This window comes from Protopterus annectens, chromosome 10.part0, assembly GCF_019279795.1.
Source record: "Protopterus annectens isolate FY-2018-M chromosome 10.part0, PAN1.0, whole genome shotgun sequence".
In the NCBI taxonomy this organism is placed as follows: Eukaryota; Metazoa; Chordata; order Ceratodontiformes; family Protopteridae; genus Protopterus; species Protopterus annectens.
Window position 1 is genome coordinate 786,133,217 of NC_056744.1, and position 23,585 is coordinate 786,156,801.

The following is a 23,585-nucleotide window of genomic DNA, read 5'->3' on the forward strand; positions in this document are numbered from 1 at the left end:
ATATATATATATATATATATATATATATATATATATATATATATATGCAAATATAACAAGTTTTAGACAAGATAATAGAAAAAATTGACAAAACTTGGCCACAGCCAAGATGAGAGCATCCAACCTAGTAAAGCGGCAAACAAGATCTTGGGAATTACACCACTGCATTGTGTGATACCATTTTGCTACGTGCCAGGTTTGAGACTTTCAGCTAAGTATTCGGCCGAGTTGGAGCCAAGGATCGGCTCTGAATCCATCATTGTAAGAATGAAGGTGAGATAGGACAACATAACATTTACTGTTTTCAAAAGTGGGTCTCTGTCCATAAAGGTTTGGGATCCACTGCTCTACGCCAACTATCAGACCGCTGACAGAAATGTGAGTTTTCATACATTTTCAGGATTTTAAGAGTTTCAGTGCATTTTCAAGGGATTATGAGTTTCAGTTCATTTTCATGGAATTGTGAGCTTCAAAGGAAGAAAGTTTACTGCTGCTCATACCAAGTCTGTTTTCAATGTGCAGCTGTTTTGTTTATGAAATGGCACACTGTGTTGTAGAATCTGAAAAGTGTTAGTATCGTAAGTGACTTTGGTGCAGAAGGCTGTGGATTCTACTCCCACACCATGTAGATGGAGTGCTAACACTGAAGTACCCACATATGATTGCTGATTATTTGGTGCATTATAAGGGGGATAGGGATTCTACACTCCTGATATATGTCCTCCTTTCTATGAGATACTTAGTAACTATGAACTTGTTAGTCATTTATTATTACAATAATTACCAGCTTACCAATTTTTTAACATAATATAGGCAATTTAATTCTTCAAGGGCAGCAGGCACTACATTTGTAGATGAAACATTGAGATATAAAGTTGTTTGCCAGTAGCAACCTCTTCATAAGTTTCACATTTGTTTAATATGGAATTGTTCAGATTTTACTTCTGCAGAGATTGTGCATATTGAGCGATATTGGTGGATTGTAATGAAAGAAGTCTGAGCGCCCTTTTATGGCTGACATTTTCTGACACGGGTAGTTTTGTCATTATTGGTTCATACATTTTATTTCATTGCTTATTAAAAGAATGTTTAAAACTACAAATTTAAAACACATTCTAAGAAGTGGTGCTGTATTATACAAGGAATATAATCAGGAAGGTGAATCAAAGAACAAATGCATGTATGCATGGCCCCTAAAAATGTGTGCAAGGAGTCTGTTCTGAAAACAGCCCAAAGGTAAACTTAATCCTCCACTGGCCAAATGCATTTTCTATGAATGTGGGTTTTCATGCTATTTCAATGAACGTGAGTTTCAAGGGTAGAGAAGTTTACTGCTCATGTTAAGTTTGTTTTCATTGCGAGACTGTGTTTATTTAGCAAATGGCTATCTGTGTTTTTGCTATTTTATTTTAATAGTTATAATGATTGTAGAAGTAAATAAGAAAACAGTATGCACACGGATAGGTCTGAACAGTGTTTGTTAACTGATGAGAAACAGCCAAATACTGGAACACTGGAATGGCTGGAGAGGGGGTTGTTGCAAGAGGGGCTGCCGGGGGGCTGATCCATTACCCTGCCTAGGGCCCTATTTGACCATTATCCAGCTCTGGTATTTAAAGTAGGAAATATGTACACAAAGGTAGTTACTTAACTCATTTGTGCCTAGATCCCTTAATCAGTTTGTATAACAGCTTAGCTAATAAGTGTGTTGAGGTACCTTTTCTTCCTATGCATTTAAATAATTGAAGGAAATGACTGGAGTAGCTTTTCTGAGCAGTGACCTTTCTGTGGGTGTGGATCAAATAGGGGTGCTTCATGAGTATGGTGTGGGTGGGGCTTAAGAGGTGCCAAAGCACTACTTTGCCTAGGACACCATTTCAGCTAAGGCCAGCCCTGCATGGAAACTTGCATAAAGATATGGCGAAGAAAAAAAAAAAAAGAGTGGCTAGTGGCTAGGAAACATGTAGGCAGATGGGGACATTTTGTATTTTCCAACGAGTGCAGTAGAGTTTAAAGTATTACAATAGATAGTGGGACAGAAGCAAGGAGAGCTGGGAATTCCTAAGAACAACAAGCATAGGAGGTAGCCAACTCTGGGGCAGATAGGAAGCTCTAACTGCAACAATGATGTCCAGGCTTCAATAAGCAGGTCGGCTGCAAAAACAGTTAACGGGGAGGATAGCAGTGAATAGCAGAACATGTCCACCCATTTTTTGGGGAGGTGGAATTGGAACAGTTTTTCCAGTTGACTCCCATTAGGCAAGAAGAGTTTTGACTGGCATCCATCAATGACAGATTGGGAACATGCATTTCATCTTAACAAGCATATAATGTGAACCCTTAGCATGTGTATGGAAGCATGCACATGTATTGGGAGGGCACTGCAGGCCTTGCAATTATGCAAATGTTTAATCTGCTAACAAAGGTTGGGGTTAGAGCCTTAAGCAGAAAAAGGCCTCCTGATTGCTTGGAAGGCAGCACTTGTTGTAGGCTCTCATCTTGCAAGAGTAAGAACCAGGAAGCACATTCACACTACAGAAAGAAAGTGGGCCACTAGGCCGCTAAGAGGACTGATGGATAGCAGGCACCAGGCCCCCCCCCACAAATAAAAAACACACATTACAGGGCACTACCATTTCTACTATGGAAGTTGTTGTTTGTCTTTCGGCTTTTCCTGGTCCACTAATGACTGCCAGTAGATTTTCATGAATGCCGAGGTGCCAGCTCGACATTCAACATTCAATGAAGGCACGCCCATTTACACATGTCTTTTGAACGCCCACCCAACCGTCGGGAGGACATGCAGACTCCACACAGAAGGCACTCCCCGCACTCTAGCCGAAAATCAAACGGGAGAACCTCTTGCTGTGGGGCAACAACACTACCGCTGCACCACCGCGGCATATCCCATTTCTACTATGGAAGTAACAGGGAAAAATAAAAAGAAACAATAACAAAAAATGTAGACATGAAAAGGGGGATGTTTACAGTCACAAATCTGAGGAGGCAGACTACTGCTGAAAACATTTTCAAGGAGGAATACTGAAGTACTGTAACAAAAAGGAAAATGAGGCCGCTTATTAAGAAGTATATAAAGGAAATGAACATTTCCGTTGAAATGTTGAGGAAGGAAATAAGGATACCTACTACATAATAGCTGATTTGCGTAAAGAGACGGGCTAAAAAGTAATAGGAAAAAGAGGAAGCAAATTATTCACCATAGGACAAATGGCAAGGTATGCAGAAAGGAAGAGGTGTATTAAAGTATGGAGGTCTGTTAATACACTGGTAAAACACTTTGGAAAAGAAACAGAGAAAAGGTGGATATGAAATAATTTAATTATAACACAGAATGAGCGACAGAAATTATGCAAGAGAATTTGGGATAAAAAGAAATGCATATAAAAGAGCAAAAATGAGAATTTTAAGAATTTTACACAGCACCTTACACAGCAATATGTATTTGCAAGGAAGGCAGAAATGGAAATAAACATGTTTGGAAATGTTGGTCAAAACAGACTGGGAAACCAGACCTGTGTGGAAGACTAGAGAGAGAAGAGTCAGTTAAGGTTTTTTTTTTATTTGCACACCAGTAGCAATTAACTCTGCAGTCTTTTTTCTGTAGTTGTGCAACTGTAGAGTTAGTAAGAGCATTAAGAGAGTAAAGCTTCCCATATGAGGGGTAAAGTAGTACTTTTCCCTTGCAGAAAATGTTTTTTTGCAGCATCTTTGACAAGGTGAAGGTTAAACTTTTTTTCAGCTAGTTGACATTTGAGAAGACATAGGAGAAACACTTTAGAGCCACCAAACTTAGCCACTTGAGATAGACGAAACTGTTCATCAGCAAATCAAGTCTTAATGAGGTGATGTTTTTTTTAACAGAAGGGATGATGCTGCAGAACTCCTTTAAATGACTGCTTAATAAGCTGGTGTTAGACAATTATTCTACACTCCACATGGTCATAATATAAAAAGATGTCTGTAACAGCTTGACTGTAATAACTGATATTGGTAATACAGGTGGTCATGGATAAGTCAAGACCAAGTACAAGCTCAGAAACTGAAGCACCACAGGATACCTCTTTGCTCAAATGCAGGACCTCTTCCACTTACCAGAATACACTTGAGGGCAAAGCCTTCTAGACAAGTTCAGCTACAGGATTCTAAATGAGAAGCGAGTCCCTGAGGTGTTACCAATTGCCACTTAAATGAAGGGGGAATTTTACTGTGATCATTTTCTGGGCTGCCAAGATGCAGAAAGCCTGATCCATACCCCTCTTTGCAAACATGCAACAAACAGGTTGTATTCTGGAACCTTCTGTAAGTGATGTGATATGTATGAAATTAAAAAGAATGGTGGAAAATAGTACAAGAATCTTTCCTGCAAGAAGAGAAAGAATGTGGTCACCATCCAACTCTCCCTTAGCGTACTGAACTGAAAAAAAGTTAGGTGGCCATGCAATCCTGTGAAGCAAGCATATCAAGCTAATACTCAACTCCTGAAGACATTGATCAGGAAAGATTCCCTTTATGCTTGACTCCAGTAGTAGGCTGCAGCTTTGACAGAGGGAATCTCCCAATGCACTTACTGCCTGTATGCCTGTGTTGTGCACCCTGATATCAAATTCTACAGACCACTTTTTTTTTGTTGTTCTCCCTGTGTGCAGCTGACCAGCTGCCACCATCTTCTCTCCTCATTGATCACTGGGTCTACTGGACCTGCCTTAGCCTCGCCAGGGCTCAGTCAGATCCAGATTTAAGGCTAGCAGTAACGAGCTCAATGACTCTGGTACAGCATCTTACTGCTCCTAGGGAGTGTGACCTCACCTTTCCTCACTCTGTCAGCCTTGACAGCACCACAATTGCTGCCTTTAGGCGTTGTGTACATGCTTCTGCTCACGTGTAGTCTTCCACCCAAGCAGTATAGTACTTGCAGAACAGGGCCTGCCCAGCACTTAATGCTGCAGTGAGTCTAACCTGCCTCACTCTCCTCAGAAAGGGCAAGCTGTATTTGGCCACTCATTCTTTTCACTCCCTGTCTGGTCCCTTCACGACCCATACTGCTACTCAAATAAGAGTCATTTTGGGCACAGTAAGGGTTTTATCCCCTCTGCAGCAAAGGGGCTGGATCACTACCAGTCAATATTTTTGTGCACGAGGTAGTAGCATATCACACACTGTTCATATAAATCAGTAATCTCATCCCTCTTATGGGTCACCTATAGCAAATAACACAAGCGTGCAGCATTCATCTGATATAAGCAAAGCCACCATTCCTGGGGATTTACTTTCTCAGAGCACGAAGGCCATGTGTGGTCTCAAACCCAGTAGAGAACCAGTCATAATCAGAACTTGCAGTGAGTTTTGCTGCAGGAAGGGAAGACAGACAGACAATGAAATTAATGCAGTTCATCCACCAATCTTCAGCCAGATGATGATGGTATCATACTTAAGTCTACAAGGGTGTGCTGCTTTCTAGCAACTGACACCTCACAGTCCACTGCAGTGTCTGCAGTTCACATCCTCAGGCATGTACAAGGCACTGTGAAGATTGTGGAAACCATAAGACCCACGAGATGCAGGAAGGTTCAAGCCTAGAGCCACCACTTTCACATCAGCTGGTTTGCCAGTGCTATGACTCTGTGGGCCTTCTCTACTGGCATTAGTGATAGACAAAGAGGAGTCCAACTTTGCACCAGTGAAGGCAGCCCTCGAGCTCAACCCTTTATTTTCTCCTTGCAATTTCTCATCATCCTCCTTTAATATGCTTCAGGGCAATGTAATATCACTCTAACAACATTCTATCCATTTCACCTTCCTTCACCTTAAATTGTTCTTCCCTTTCCTGATCTTGCATTTGGCACACTGTTACATAGATTACTGCTTTGTTCCCATAGATACTTTCTCTATCCTTTCTGAAAAGCTTGCATCCAAGTACCTTCATGTTTCACCTCCCCCATCACTACCCTCAAGTTACTAAAATTCCAACAATATAGATCTGTTCCCTCTGCATTACTGCTTGCAACATCTCATTTTCCTACACACACTCTTTACATACTATTGCTATACAGATACACTCATGTCCTTTTTTCTCTTTCTTTCTACTGCCTGCATAATCTATCACTCTCTTCTACATATGTGACATTCTTCACCATTCTATTTTAGTTTAAAGGTACAGTCACTAAGCTGGTCTTTCTAAGCTCTAAGTAGCACAGTTTCTTATGGACAAAGATGGAGCGCATCTTTGGCATAGAACTGGTCTCTCTGCCAAGTCAACCCCATCCTCCTTCCAATTCCAACCACATCTCCTTTGTCCGCTACCACATCTAGTCATGCTCTCTAATCCTCTCTTTCACAAGTGTGTTGGTTGCTGGCACAGATAACACCTCTGAGAATGCCAAATCTAATTCATTATTTTGCCACCTTTCTATCACCTCCCTGGTTTTGTTTGCTCCCACCTGATATTTCTCCTAAGAATAACTCATTTTATTTATTTAATAAGCAGGTAGGTGAAGTGATCCATTGACCTTTTCCTGTTATGACATGGACAAGTACAGATAATTTCAGGTAAAAACATGTCCAGCCTTTGTCAGTCTCTGCCATGTTGAAAGTGAGACCCAAGTTCAATTTTAATGTAATGGAGGCGTCCTTATTTTCTTTGACAAGACTCTTGATCACCTTGGTGACAGGTCTCTTAGTCACCAAAACCATCCTCTATTCACACTGGCTCTCACTTCCCTCACTTCCTGCCCCACGTCCTTATCCCCTCCAGTTCTTTCAGCCCAAGCTCTCCTCACTGACTCCATTGTATGCCTCACACCATGCAATTCAACTTCTTCAGTCATTATTCTTCAAGCACTCTTTCTACAAGCTCTTGTCCATTTGTCTGTACCATTCACCCTCTAGCCTTCCCATATGGCAGTGTGCTCCTCTCTGTTCTTCCTGTAGTGTTTCCTATCAAGAGGGGAGCAGGACTGGCATAATGGTTAAGGTATTTACTTCACAGTTACAAGATACAGGGTTTGATTTTGACCTCTGGTTATTGACTAGGTTTGTAACAGTCTGCATACTGATAGCCTAGCATTTACCTTTGAACCTATAATCACTTGTCACCATTATCTCCGCCTGTACCGACACTTTAGTCTCACTCTCCTTTTACTGTCTTTCATGGTTATATCTCTCACATTTTCCATTTACAGCATTTGACTGTACTCTTCTGACGCTTGTTAGCATCTTTTAGCAGTCTACATTTCTTCCCTCCATAACATTTTTCCCACTACATGCCTTTTGCTGGCCTCTAGTTGATTTCCTCTCAGACACTATGTCCCTTCTTACCTTATTATCCAGTCCACTACCATCTCTAGCTCCTATATTCCTCCCTGGAACTCCCCCATTCAGATGCCAGGTTTGCTGTCAAGACACAAACACTTTTTTAAACATCTTTATTAAATCATCTACACTTTTTGGGTTATCACTGGTGTGCAATTATCAGGTTTTATCCAATAAAATAGAGATTGCAGTATCCCAAAGATTGCTCCTATCCTGAAATGCAGTAACCTCAAACTTCGTATCTACAGTGGGATATTTTGTGGGTGCAGCCAATCATACAGGGGGATGCATGAGGGTTTCCTCCCTAAAGAACATCTTTAGTGGGGGGGGTTTCACATTGAAAGATGCTTCCATTCAAATGTTCTCTCTATTTTGTGACTGCATCTGTCTCTGTCAATCACAAGGAGTTAATGTCACGTGATGGAGTCTTACCATTCTCTTACAGACTTCAAATCTTCTACCACTCTAAAGCTACTAAGCTAAACTTCTACAACATATGTTTAGCACATCACCCATCCTTCTCCCAGTTCTTGTACAGCTTCTCATTGATTTCATGTTTTGTCATTTTCTAGTCATAATCCTTTGGGATTATTATTGACATGGCTACATGTTTTTACAGACTTCGCCTTTCTACCTCGGGTATACTTCAGTATAACTTTTTTAAGCAAACTGGATTCAAATGGCATGTTAACATGCAAGTAAGAACAGCAGTCTAACAACCAATCACTTACCTTACCAAAGGGCAATTATGAAGTATGCACCAGCAGCTCAAATCCAAGGCAAATTCACATGTCTGTAAGAAGCAACCAATTTACACCTAACTTGATTCCGAAACCAAATACTGTGTTAAAAAATCCTGCCTTAAGCCATTCGACAGAAGTTTAAGAATGGAATAAAAATGGCAGCAGAACTTATTAAACTAAGAAAAAAAAAAACAATACAGCTTCTTACTATACAAATGCATAACAAGGTTACTTCTTACCATCAACAAATAAGGCATAAGACAAGGGAAGGCTCAAGCAAGGGAGCATTATTCGGGAAAAAAAATTAAGGAAAGTGTGAACACAATCACATTCCACCAATGAGAGTCCCTAATGTTAAACCAGTACCATTAAAGGCATCTAGTAACTTGGCTTTGAAGTAAACTAGTGCAGAATCTATATCAAAAAGTTTGTGAATACAGCTTCCAGTACAAGTCAGGTCCAACCTACTTCGCAACTGTTCAAATTACTCCACGAAGATGCCCCAATCCACTTGCAATGGACCTTACGATTGCCACCCCCAACCTACAGCCTCAGAAACCAGAGTATGATAGGCCCTACTCTCTAAACAATACCTACAAAACTACACAACTCTGACTCCAGTTTCTCTACAAAACTGTGACCAACCTGTCTACACTTTCACACAGAGTATAGTAACACTAAGTTCAGACCCCAGCTCAAACAGTATCTGTTTGAACGGTAAAAATGCCAGACTGCAGGACATATCACTTAATCAGCACTACCCTACACTAGGTTAACTTTTTCACACATCGTCCCTTATACACTGCTGCTCTGTTAATCACCACTATGTTTCTGCTTCCTGCAAATATGTACATAGGGAGCAAAGAGAAAGAGAAGATGTCATCTTAAATCTTTTACATTTCTCACTCCCTCTCTCTCTCTCCTTGGATTCTCTGCCTTTACTATTACTTATTTATTGCTTTGTCCTATAAATACCTCATATTACTCTCTGCAATATAAAGTTAAATATGCTTCACACTCTTTCTTGCTACTTCTCAAATTATAATTTTCTTCTTGTAAAATGGTAGCAGGCATATCCCTGCTTGTTTATATACCACATGACTGTGGTATTTTCTGTCAGGATTTTTTTTTTTAAAAGTCCTTGTGTCTCAGCTCATCCTTGAATGCTCCCACGACTAGAATAACCGCTTTAATTTCCTTTACATTCAAGTGTTGTATTGCCAAACATCTGTCCAATGTCCCCTGCACTCTCAGGTGTGCTAGGTGAGCCCCCTATGTCAGGTTTGAGCTGTGGTCATCACTTGGTAAGCGTCTAGGGTTTTGAAAGGAGCCCCTTCTTTTTTGTGACATTCTCATCCCACCGTAGTAATTATTTTTTTTTTAGACAAGGAAGAATTGGAATGATGATATCCAGAGAATGATGGTGGTGTTTTTTTTGTTTTTTTTTTAGGAATCACTGTTGCAAGATGCCATATGGCCAAGTAACTTGAGGAAGTCTGTGGCTCAGATGGTTTCCTGGCTGTAGGTGTTTTCCAATTAAGTGGGCAGGGCAGTGATCTTGTTATGAGACAGGAAGACATTTTGTTGAGACAGAATCTAGTTATATTCCAAGATAGTTAGGATGTCTGGGCATTGAGGATGAAGCCTACAGCGTGATAGAATTCCACAGTAGTTTTCATAGCTCTGTGGAGCTCTTCCAGGGATGTTGCTTGGATAAGGCAATCATCCAGGTGAGGGCAGATGTGCACCCTCTTGATTCTGTGGAAGACAATGATCGGTGCCAGATATTTGTTGAAGACTCTGGATGCGGTAGATAAACCAAATAGTAAGGCATAAAACTGAAAGTGGGATCCCTCTGATCTGAAAAAGAAAGAACACTTGCGTTCCTGAGCAACTAGAATGAAAATAAATGTCTTAAATTTAAAGTCACCATCAAGACATAATAGTCTTTGAAGAGTGAGCATCTTGAACTTTGGTATCACTAGAAATTTGGTTATTCTGGAAAGGTCTAAAATAAGTCTCGTGGCCAGGGTGGCAGAAGTATACATTTTCTTGGCAAATAAGTCTAGACTTCTTTCCCTATCATTTGGCAAAGGGTTGCTGAATGCAGGCCTAATGTTTATCTTCGTGGACACCACAGCTGGATCCTACCAGTGGGTTCTGGTATCAGTGTTCGAATATCAAGTACTCGGTAGAAGCTGTCTGGATTCCAAAGAGCTGGGGGGGGGGGGTTTAGAAGGTTGCAAGTATATTTCTGAAAACGCATCATCCAAGACTTCGAGAACTGGATGGCTCTTCTGAACCTGAGAGAAGTCATGGACTCCCCAAAGAAAGACTCCTTCATCCTGTAAAATAGTTCCCCAAACAATAAGTTCTCCAGAGACAAGACTAAGGACACGCTGTCTTCAGAATCTTAGTCATAGTACTGGTAGGAAGGTAGATGTTCCAATAAGCTAATTCCTTTACTGAGTATTAGGAATTGGAGTCTCTTTGGGGAGAGATGTCACTTCTTTTTCTAGAAAAAGCTCCTGCCACAGGTTCCTTTTTCCAATGTAAGCTGTTCGGATTCACGAAATCCTGCACCAGTGTGACAAGGTCCTGTGGGGTGACCTGGGAATGAGGAGCCACTGACCTATGCAGTGTTGACTACAGCAACCCAAGAAGTCACCTCAGCTTGAGAGGGTTGGGCTTAGGCCCATCCAATGGCAAGACCTCAGAATGCAAACATTGCCTCAGACCAGGCCCCAGGGACATCCTCATTAAGAAAAGATGGAGGGATTCTGGACACACCCTCCTTAACTTGAGTGCTTGCAAGGTTGATCCACAGCTGACACACGTCTGCCTAGTTCCTGCTCAAGAGAACATAGAAGTGGTAGACATGGTGGCCTCCAAAGATGTTGCACCAGTGGTCTCAGACCCAGCAGTAACTTATGTTGGTGACTATGAATGCGCCTCTCCTGGCTCAGCAATCTCGAGATGGGAGTGAGGAATCATGCACCACTAAAGTGTCATTGGCCTACCTAACATCCTTGTCCTTCACATGCTTTTCATAGTATTTCTTAGGAACATTGGACAGGGACCAGCAAACAAAAAGTTATGTACTCACCATAATGTTCCATCTGAGTTGTTGCTTTTCATTTGTCTTCAACCTGTGGGAATACGGATCCGGGACAGATCTGACTTGGATGCATTTTTCAGCATCAGATCCAAGCGCCAAGCTCCTCCCCTACCCATAATGTCCCCGTCTCCCTCCTCCCCTCAGATCCAGTTTGCTGACAGCCGTAGCATCCCAACCTGACTCAAGGCCTTACCCTTTGGCAAAAATACTCAGTGAGCACCATAGGAATGAAGTTAAGTCAAAGTAAAGGCTATGTCTCTTCCGGCCAGTCAACCACACAGTCCACGGTAAGGCAGGGGGAAGTAGGGAGGGATGGTTGAAGACAAATGAAAAGCAACAACTCAGATGGAACGTTATGGTGAGCACATAACTTCTTTATCTGAAGTTGTTGTTTTCATTTGTATTCAACCTGTGGGACAGAGTCCCCAGCTACCAAAATCCTGGGAAGCCCTCATGGAAGGATATTCCGGAGCACAGCGAAGCCAAAGGATGCCCTGTTTCTGGATAGAAGATCCGGCTTGTAGTGGGAGATGAAAGTATGCGAAGATGCCCAAGTAGCCGCAGAGCAAATGTGATCCAAAGAAACTCTAGACCAAATGGCAGCTGAAGTAACCACAGACAAAATAGAATGCACCTTGACTTGACGTGGTAAAGAATCTTTTGGCTGAACATGCCAGAACTATCCACTGAGAGAGCTAATGAGCAATGGTGACCTTTGATACAGGTTTCGCTTAAAAGTGCTAAGAGTAGGAAACAAAAAGTTGTTCAGACTTCCGAAAGGACTTTGTTCTGTGGAAGTAAAAACGTAATTGCCTATGAACATCCACCAGGTGCAATTTATACTCTCCCTTATTCTGAAAATTCTGAAAATTCGGAAAGACAACAGTGAGATTGATAACCTGATTAAGGTTGGATTCCGAAGCCACTTTTGGAAGGAAAGAAGGATTAGTCCATAAGGACACCCTGTCTCTATGGAAGACATACAAGGAAGCTTAACCGATGAAGCTTGAAGCTTAGACACTTTTGGCTGAAGTAATGGCAATCAAAAAGGCTGTCTTCCAAGGCAAGAACAGCAGATCCACTGAAGCTGCGGGTTCAAACGAGGAAGAAACTAATGCTTGAAGGAGCAGAGTAAGATCTCAAGGTGGCATTGGGTCCTTGATTGAAGGCCTAAGTACAAAAGTACACTGGATATAAAAAGTGTACTCACCCCTGTTACAATGCCAGGTTTTTGTGATATAAAAACATGAGACCACAATAAATCATTTCAAAACTTTCCCTACCTTTAATATGACCTATAACCTGTACAATTCAATTGGGGAAAAATATAAAAAAGAAAAAATGTACAATAAGCTGGTTGCATAAGTGTGCACAACCTTAAACTAATACTTTGCTGAAGCACCTTTTGATCCAATTGCAGCATTCAGTCTTCTTGGGTACAAACCTGCCATCAATTAAAGAGACTCCGATTAACCCCTAATAAAGTTCAGCTGTCCTAGTAGGATTTTCCTGACATTTACTCAGTTGCCTGCTACAGCAAAAGCCATGGTTCACAGAGAGCTTACAAAGCATCAAAGGGATCTCATTGTTGAAAGGTTATCAGTCAAGAGAAGGGTACAAAAAATTTTTCACAGCATTGGATATACCATGAACACAGTCATGAAAAAGTGGAGAAAATATGGGACAACAGTGACAATGCAAAGAACTGGATGCCCCCCAAAACTGATGGAAAGACAAGACAAAAACTGGTCAGGAAGGCTGCCAAGAGACCTACAGCAATATTGAAGGAGCTGCAGGAATTTCGGGCAAGTACTGGTTGTGTACTACATGTGACAACAGTCTCACATATTCTCCATATGTCTGGGCTATGGGATAGGGTTGCAAGATGGAAGCCTTTTCTTACACAGAAAAACATCTAGGCCCGGTTAAAATTTGAAAAACAATACATCATGTTTCCCAAAAGCATGTGGGAATGCGTTACGGTCTGATGAGACCAAGGTTGAACTTTTTGGCCACAATTCCAAAAGGTATGTTTGGCGCAAAAACAACACTTCGCATCATCAAAAGAACACCATCTCCACGATGAAGCATGGTGGCAGCAGTATCATGCTTTAAGGTTGCTTTTCTTCAGCTGGAACTGGGGCTTTAGTCAAGGTTGAGGGAATTATAAACAGTTACAAATACCAGTCACTTTTGGCCCAAAACCTTCAGGCGTCTGCTAGAAAGTGGAAGATGAAGGAGAATTCACCTTTTAATACAACAATGACCCCAAGCATACATCCAAATAAAAAAAAAGAATGGCTTCACCAGAAGTAAATTCTGGCCGAGCCATAGGCCAGACCTAAATCCAATAGAAAATCTGTGGGGTGACCTGAAGAGGGCTGTGCAAAAGAGATGCCCAAGCAATCTGACAGACATGGAGTGCTTTTGCAAGGAAGAGTGAGCAAATATTTCCAAGTCAAGATGTGCCATGCTGATAGACCCCTACCCAAGAAGACTGAATGCTGTCAATTAAAATCAAAAGGTGCTTCAACAAACCATTAGATTAAGGATGTGCACACTTATGCAGCCAGCTTATTGTATGTTTTTTATTTTTTATATCTTTTTCCCTAACAGATTTGCTTTTCAGTTGAATCGTACAGGTTATAGGGCACGTTAAAGGTGGGAAAAGTTTTGAAATGATTTATTGTAGTCTCATTTTTTATGCCACAAAACCTGGCATTTTAACAGGGATGTACACTTTTTATATCCACTGTACCTTTCAAAAAGGCTTTACAAAGCTTAGAAGAAGCCTGGGAAGCCAAATTAACTCTTACATGGAAGTTAGATATAGCTGCTAGTTGAACTTTAACTGCAGAAAAGCTGGCACCTTGTTGAAAAATATCTGCCAGAAACTCTAAGATAGCAGGAACTGGAGAAGTAAAGGGATCCAAAGTCATGTTGAGATGCCCAAATCTTAAAACGTTTCCACTTACTAAAATACACCTTCCTAGTAGAAGATTTATGAGCCACAACCAATATCTTCTTAACCAGAGAAAACAGCCTGGGAGTCCTAACTATCATGGGAACTGGAGCAGCCACACGGTGAGCTTCAGACTGGCCAGATCTTGGTGTGGAATCCCTGAGGGATGTGAAATCAGATGTGGAACCGGATCCAACATCCAGGGAGGACACACTACATGAGACACACAGAGAAGGGAACCACACTTGGCAAGGCCAGAATGGGGCAATAAGGAGGACCGAGTTCCCCAGCCATTGAGCTTTCTGAATGAACTTTGGAATCAGGAGAAGTGGAAGATAAACATGCAAAAGACCAGAGGGCCAAGCATGAACCAGAGCGTCTCTGGGGGACTCCCCCAGTGGGAGGTTCAGAGTGAAAAACTCACTGCACTTCGCATTGGTAAGAGAGGCAAAGATCGCAGCAAGGCTGACCGCACTTTAGAAAGATCTGTTTCACTACTGAAGGATTCAGAGACCACTCGTAAGGCATCAGGATAGACCTGCTGAGCCTATCCACTAGAATGTTGGACCTCCCCTGAATGTGCGTTGCCACCAGAAAACAGCTGATGGAGATCGCTCACTCCCACAATCTCATGGCTTTGGGACAAAGGGGATAAGACCTGGTTTCCCCCTTTTTGCTGATGTACCAGACTACAGACGTGTCTGTCTGGATGGCAATCACCCTATGGGAAGATGGGCATGAACAGCTTGCACCGCCCTCATCTCCAGGACACTAATATGCAATTGAGTTCTCCAGGGAATGCCCAGCAGGATAAGAAATCTCTCATCAAGCTGAACAATCAACTCAGAGGATAAATCTCCACATTATCCTGTCCACCTCAGCTTCGGAAAGGCTGTGGGTGGACCTGGCGGAGGAGGCCACATACACCAGCCTAGAGAGGTGGTGGGGAGAGGCCGACACAGAGCAATGGCTCCAGGAAACCTCTGACTCTGGGGAGAAGCAAGGTGAACAGAGCCGAAGGGAGCCCAAGCCGGGAGCCAGATGAGATTTCGCTGGGGGGTTCGGCTGAGGAACTGCAGTCGGTGGACCGCTTCCTAGGCCTATCCCGGTCTCAGTGCTTATGCTTCCTCCCCTTCCCCGGTCCTCTTGGTGGAATAGAGTCCCAGAGGCTGGGGTGGAGAAAAAAGCTGAAGCAGAAGCTGGGGCCTCTGCGGTATGAGGAGGAATGAGGCCCTTAAGGATCAGCTTATTCCTCCTGTCAACCCCCGCGTGTTGATTGACAGGAGACCCTGAAGGATCAGCTTATTCCTCCGGTCAATCAACAAGCAGAGGTTGAACCCCACGTAGATCAAATAGGAGGAATCCAGGTGTGGGACCCTTAAAACAGACCACGCACAGAGTATGGCCATCAGAGGGGGAAAGCTTATGACCACACACTGTGTACTTCCGGAACCTTGGCTTTGGTGTCTCAGCCACGGTAGAGGAAGAGGAGGACCCACAAGCACTCACACACACACACACACACACACACACACCCAAAGGAGTGAGAGAGAGAAAGAGGGAAACAGGAATATGATTTTTTTTTTTTGTTTATTTGTTATAACACTAGGGACAGACACCAGAGCACAAGAGTAGAGGAAAGTGAAACGGTGGAAAAGAAGACAGAAAGGATCAAAATGATAGAATTAAATCACAGATTTCATTCACCAGAAGCCTCGAACAACAGACCACAATGTTAGCAATATGCGCAGCAAACAAGATCTGAGAGAAGGAGGGAGACAGGAGCATTATGAGTAGTAGAGGAGCTTGGAGCTCAAATTCAATGCTGGGATCAGTGCTCCCACAGATTGAAGAGCAAATGAAAACAACAACGTCAGATCACAGTATGCCTAGACCTAACACCGCCTTCAATTAAGTATCTGTTAAGGAAATCAGATGTATGCATGATTGTCGTGCTGTTAAAGTATGCACAAAACTTACAGTTAGGGATGTTGTGCTTTTGGTCTAACCAGAATAGACAGTATATAAATGAAAGTTCTGTCTGGAATCCACTTTCCACACATGTAGTTGTTAAAACCGGGCAAATAGCAGGACATTTTGAAATAATAGATCCCCAGTCTTGCACTTATTTTTAAACAATCTCTGGTTTTCACTCCTGAATGACGAACTGAGGACACAAGTGACAGCATTATACACTGAACTGAAAAGGCAAGAAAGAACTGCAGATAGTGCCAGAAGACAACTACTTTATACCACCGATACTAGGTAGGGAGGGTGTCTGTCAGTTGCGGGATGGTAAAAAGTACATCTGTGTACACTTACTATAAATGTAGATGTTCGAGTGCATTCACTGTTGCAGTCATTACATTTGGGTTATCTGCTTGCAGGTAGCCCTCAGTTGGCCTGATTAGCAAAGTCTTGGGTCCTGCGTCAGTTGCTGTCCCTTCTTCCATGACGTCAGGTCGTCAGGGGTATAAAACATGCAGCTGACGCCATTACATCAGTTTGTCTTGCCCCAGATGTCATGAGCCCCCCCTAATGGGAAGCAATTAAATATAAAATTACAATGATATACCACCAACAAAAAAGCAAATACACCAAAAAGGCTTTTAAGCATAGTAAAGGAAAGTAGAAGTATAGCCGAAAGAAGTTAGGGGGCTGGAGGGAGGGTAACCAGGACTGCAACAGTAAATACACTCGAACATCTACATTTATGGTAAGTGTACACAACTGTACTATATTCTTCTTGTTTCACTGCTGCAGTCATTACATTTGGGTAGATTCCCAAAGCTATGGTTGGGAGGAGGAATTTAGATAGCATTAGGACCAGCTATAAGGCTCTGCAAGACTGCAGTGGCAAAGCCAGCTCTAGATTTAGAGAAAATTGGGCAAATGATAATGCTTGGTGAAAGTATGTACAGAACTCCTAGTAGCAGCTTCTAGGATGTCCCTGGTAGGGACACCTCTGATAAAGGCTGTAGAGGTAGATGTAGCCCTGGTGGAGTAAGGTCTGATCCCCTGGGGGATAGGTTTTCCATGGTGCTTGTAGCAGAAATGAATGCAATGGCCTACCCATTTAGAAATGGTTTGCTTTGAAATAGCCTTCCCCTCTGCAACTCGAAAACGAAAATTTCAGGTGTCGGTCGACCGGCACTTGCGAACTGCTTCTGCTTCAGGCACCGCACGGCAAGAAAGACTGATGTAATGGCGTCAGCTGCATGTTTTACACCCCTGACGACCTGACATCATGGAAGAAGGGACAGCAACCGACACAGGACCCAAGACTTTGTTAATCAGGCCGACTGAGGGCTACCTGCAAGCAGATAACCCAAATGTAATGACTACAACAGTGAAACACGAAGAACATCCTGGCTGGTCAGTTTTATAATTATTGCAAATGTTAGTAATTTTTCTATTCACCCCATTCTCCCTGATATTTCCAAGTTTAACCCAACCCCCAATCACCCATCCTCCCACATGTACCTGTATAGCTTCCAGCTTGGTGATCCTAGGTGCGTCTCTTCAATGGGTGGTGATCTGACTTTTCAGGAAGTACAACTTTATATCCACTTTATCTTAGGGATGAAGAATGAGATGGAGACAGATGGACATGGCATTGAAAGCTCGTGCACTATGGATAGTTTAACAAGAACCCTAGCAAAGAAGCAATGTGCAGTGATGGTCAGCATATGTGTCACACACAATTGTACACAGCTGGATGTCTGTCACTTGCTAGCTACAGTGGATATACAAAGTGTACACACCCCTGTTAAAATGTCAAGTTTTTGTGATATAAAAAAAATGAGACCACAATAAAACATTTCAAACAACTTATCCCACCATTAATGTGGCCTGTAATCTGTGCAATTCAATTAAAAAAACAAACAAATCCGTTAGGGGAAAATATAAAAACGTACAATAAGCTGGTCGCATAAGTGTGCACACCCTTAAACTAATACTTTGTTGAAGCACCTTTTGATTTAATTACAGCATTCAGTCTTCTTGGGTAGGAGTTTATCAGCATGGCACATCTTGACTTGGCAATATTTGCCCACTCTTCCTTGCAAAAGCTCTCCCAATCTGTCAGATTGCAAGGGCATCTCATGTGCACAGCCCTGTTCAAGTCACCGCACAGATTTTCTATTGGATTTAGGTCTGGGGTCTGACTGGGCCATTCCAAAACTTTAATTTTCTTCTGGTGAAGCCATTCTTTTGTTGATTTGGATGTGTGCTTGGGGTCATTGTCGTGCTGAAAGGTGAAATTCCTCTTCATCTTCGGCTTTCTAGCAGACGCCTGAAGGTTTTGGGCCATAAGTGACTGGTATTTGTAACTGTTCATAATTCCCTCCACCTTTACTAAAGCCCCAGTTCTAGCTGAAGAAAAGCACCGTGAAAGCATGATACTCCCACCACCATGCTTCACTGTGGGGATGATATTCTTTTGGTGATGTGAAGTGCTGCTTTTGCACCAAACATACCTTTTGGAATTGTGGCCAGAAAGTTCAACCTTGGTCTTAGACCATAACACATTTTCCCACATGCTTTTGGGAGACATGATGTATTGTTTTGCAAATTTTAGCTGGGCTTGGATGTTTTTGTGTGTAAGAAAAGGCTTTCGTCTTGCAACCCTACCCCATAGTCCATATGGAGAAAACAGGAGATTGCTGTCACATGTAGTACACAATCAGTACTTGCCAGAAATTCCTGCAGCTCCCTCAGTGTTGCTGTAGGTCTCTTGGCAGCCTACCTGACCAGTTTTCGTCTTGTCTTTTCATCAATTCTGGAGGGGCATCCAGTTCTTTGCAACATCACTGTTGTCCCATATTTTCTCCACTTTTTGATGACTGTCTTCACTGTGTTCCATTGCATATCCAATTCTGTGGAAATTTTTTGTACCCTTCTCCTAACGGATACCTTTCAATAATGAGATCCCTTTGATGCTTTGCAAGCTCTCTGCGAACCATGGCTTTCGCTGTAGCAGGCATCTGAGTAAATATCAGGAAAATCCTACTAGGACAGCTGAACTTTATTTGGGGTTAATCAGTTGCTTTAATTGATGGCAGGTGTGTACCCAAGAAGACTGAATGCAGTAATTAAATCAAAAGGTGCTTCAACAAAGTATTAGTTTAAGGGTGTGCACACATTTTCAACCAGCTTATTGTACGTTTTTTATTTTGTTTTATATTTTTTCCCCTAACAGATTTGTTTGTTTTTCAAATGAATTGTACAGGTTATAGGTCACATTAAAGGTGGGAGAAGTTTTGAAATTATTTATTGTGGTCTCATGTTTTTATATCAGAAAAAAATGGAATTTTAACAGGGGTATGTGCACTTTTTATATCCACCCTATGTAAGAATTCTTTTCAGACAGCAGCTGCAACCTGCATTTCTGGGTGTTGACTTACATTTACATAAATGGCAGGATTTTAAATGAGGGAAGAATCCTAGACTAAGATTCTGGCAAACACATTATCTCTGCATAATATTTTTTTTAAGGGGAGACTACTCTGCAGTGGGTAAAGTTATACATATCCTCCCAAGTTATTTAGCTTGCTTTATTTTTATTTATTAATTTTTTTAAGTTTTTAAGTTTTACCTTAAGGTGCAAAACCAAACAACTATGTCAGAATAATCTTACTGAGTAAAGTGAATTATGGCTGTATAAAATAGTTCCTTACCCTCTCAAGATAAAGGAAAAGGATTACACTAATATTTTCTTTTATAACTTTGGACGTTTACATGAAAGTACATCTCTACCTGGGAAGTAACCATAAATGTAAACAAGCACCAGCCATTTCAGGCAAATGACACAGGTCAGTGTTGCTCCTCTAAAGTGGCACTAAATACCTCTTTTTTTGCCAAAGATTTCAACAAAAGAGGATGTGGGGAGCACAGAAGAATTGGTATTTGGCTGAAGTGTTGTGGTAAGCCTGTACTGATGTTATGTCAGAGGGGTCTTCTACAATAGAACACCAGTCTCTAACTTCAAAAGTAATCAAATGTTTGGCAAATGTAGTTACTGACAGGTGTTGGCATCAGTTTACACGGCTGTTGCTCCAATGTTAGTGGAGAATTTTCAGGTACCTTAAGAGATGGTAAGCCTGAGGGGGTGCTGCCAAGGCAAATACACTTTCCTCCACAGAACTGTAAACTTCTTTTGTTACACTTAACACTCCAATGAAATCATGTCCCCATCTACTCCCTACAATATACAGTGCACATTATAATTTTTTAAATGCCTTTTAAGATTACCCACCTAGAAATCATAATGCAGAGCTGACTGCACTAAGCATTGACAAATGAATGCTTTTGCACACTCATGTCCACATTTTGAAGGAGTGTATTTCTTGACATGTTCACTCTTACTGCAAAAGCTGTAATCCTGGCCCTTCCTCTAGATAGAGCTCCTGAAGCAGGACTTGGCCAGCACCCTCTACCCAAGATGGGCAAGCTGCCATTGGTCACTCACTCCTTTCGCTTCCCAACCATATCATACGGCATACAAGTTTCTAACCTATTAAAGATGGTCATCAGAGGAGAGTCAGGGTCACAACCACTATGTCACAGCAGTGACATGGTCTTACAAATCTCTCAAGACTACTCCAGCCACGGCCAAAATTCATACCTCATCTGCTTCTGTGCCTGCAACAAAATACTATTTGCAAATGTACAGGTAAACCACAGGGTGCATTAGTCTGTATGTGCAGCCAATTAGCTAGTACACTCTACCCGACAAACACTTTTTTTCAAATTTTCAAAGCGTTCTGTCATTGCTCAGCATTATTTTTTATGTTCACTCATCTCTGATCAGTTGTTATTGATGGCAGCCACTCTGATGGATGCATGTCTTTTCTAGGTACAGAGCCTTTTTCAGAGCAGAAGCACTGCCTGATTGTCAAAATCTGTTATAAGCATTTGTGGGACGAACTTACTTGACAGAACTTCCTGAAGTCTTTATGATGGTTTTCATTACTGATTGCTAGCCTAACTGTACTATAATTGGTGGAGCATTTTCTCATTCTTATGCACTTTCAACATTTTCCACACACATATATATATATATATATATATATATATATATATATATATATATATATATATATACACACACATATATATATATATATATATATATATATATATATATATATATATATATATATATATATACACACACACACACACACACACACACACACACACACACACACACACACACACACACTGCTATCTACATATCTAATTTTACTGTATTGATGCAGCACTTTCCCCATCTACTAAATAGCCCAACTGCTGTTATATGCTCCAAAAGAAAAAAATGACAATACAGATATTGTGGAAAAAAGACACAAATACTTTGCTTTCATTTCCTCCAAACTCCTTGCTCTAATTCCCTCTACAATCCCCTTAGACACAACAAACCACAGCCACTGAACGTGGACACTGCAAATACCCACTAATACCAGCAGTTCTCACTGTTACAGAAATCAAGGCATGTGGCTCAATCATTACATACCTAAATAAAAAGACTGGTATTAAAGGACAGTTTTCCAGATGGGACTAAAATTTCTGCAAATTAATTAGGTGGAAGAAAATGGTCAAGATAACCTAGGCCTTTAGTTTATGTACAGGTCCACAGTAATGGTGTTGAGTTAATAGGATATGATCTATTAAGAAGTGTGCAAAACTAACTCAGAAATAGGACTAAACTGAATAACTTCTACAACACAGCATTTTGCATAAGATTTTAACGAGGACAAACAAGATTATGGGGAAGCTGGACATAAACTGACAGACCACTTCCAAGAATGACATAGTTCAACATGCAGATTATAAGTGCCAATTTATTTAAAGTCATGGTTATGGGTTGCACACAGATCTACAGAGTTTATTTTAAGTATCAGGCGATTAGCTTGCTGTTATTCTGCATAAATAAGACTTGGGGCCAAGATTCAATAACACCCATACTAAGTGTACATGATCTGCATTCAACAAAATTCTTACCACATATTTTGTGCTTTCTAATCATGCAGAAAGATTACACTAAGTGTACATGTAATCTACACTTTGTGGTAACTATTATGAATCCCTGTCAGTATTTAAACCTGCAAGAAAATCAATAGGAAAATTAAAATTAGGAGGAATAAGGTGTGAGTTATGCTTGTGTTGCCTGTTCACTCAGAAGACTGTACACTTACTGAAGGCGTTATTGAATCCCAGGGTTAATATCAGTATTAAACTGCAACTTTTTTTATAATCTGGGATAAAAAAGCTTCTTGTTAATGGCAGCACACTTTAATCTAGTGAGAGTCTCGGACTCAAAGTGGGAGCAAAGAACCACAATTAATGCAACACTTTCAAAACCTGTAACAAGTCCTGGGGAAAGTGTGGTTGCCTCAGTAAAGGAAGAATAATATTACAGGAAAATAAACTACTTACTTTTCCAGGTCATAAGTATAGACAGCAGAAGGAAACCTTCATGGACAACACCATGAGGTCAAGAGCAACTTGGGGCAACCAGAAAATAATATGCAGCATTTGACAGCAAGTGTACATAAATAAACCTTCCAAATAGGGTGATCCTGTTTTCATTTCTCAGAAACAACAAAAAATTCTTACTGAATTAGTGTCATATTCCTCCATATTTCTTGCACAGCTTCTGGAGTTATTTCTCTGCAATATACATATTCCTCTGCAGGCTGTGGTGAATCTTCTCCATGGATGACATTCATAACCTTCCCCTTAAATAAAACAATATTACAAGTATAAGAAAAAAAAATTCTATACACCAGGTTTGAAAAACACAGACAGCTATATAGCAGCCATGAGCAAATAATTTAAAGAAAAAGTTATGCACTTACTATAACATTCCGTCTGTGTTGTCAATTTTCATTCCTCCTCGACTGATGGGTTCGGATCCGACTTGGCCGTTTGTAAAAGCTCATAGCAATCCCAAACTCTCGAGAGTCTCCCTTACCCATAAAGCATCCTCCCTATTACCTCAGATCTTGTTTGCAAGCACTAAAGAAAAACATACTCTTACAATTTATATATATATATATATATACCTGTCCAATTTGGATGAAGAGAAAAACAGGCTCAGAAAGGAAGGGACAATGTCAGTTCTGGAACTGGTAAAGACATAACATTTGTTGAATGAGAAAGTCCACTGGATCAGAGACCCATTTTCAGTGGGGGCCCGGGGAGAAAATCTCCACAAGCATTACAAAAGAAAGACAATATTTAAAATACAATTAAAAATATTACAGATATACCCGGGAGAAAAACATGTTACAATTTACATTTCTTAGGACTTACATTAAATCGAACTAAAAAAATCCTTACAATAGGTTGTAATGTTACATCAATAGACAAGACATGGACTAAGAAACATCAGCTTCTTTGGTAAGATTAGGGTACCCTGTATAGTAGG

At 41.2% G+C, this 23,585-nt stretch overlaps 1 protein-coding gene across 1 annotated transcript in view; it reads right to left on the reverse strand.

Annotated features, from left to right (window-relative positions):
• DEPDC1 (DEP domain containing 1) overlaps positions 1-23,585 on the reverse strand; it is a 1,033,362-nt gene that overhangs the window by 652,368 nt on the left and 357,409 nt on the right. Inside the window, exon 4 of the mRNA XM_044085606.1 lies at positions 22,772-22,893. Within this exon, the coding sequence (XP_043941541.1) occupies positions 22,772-22,893 (122 nt within the window). The remainder of the gene's footprint in view (positions 1-22,771; positions 22,894-23,585) is intronic.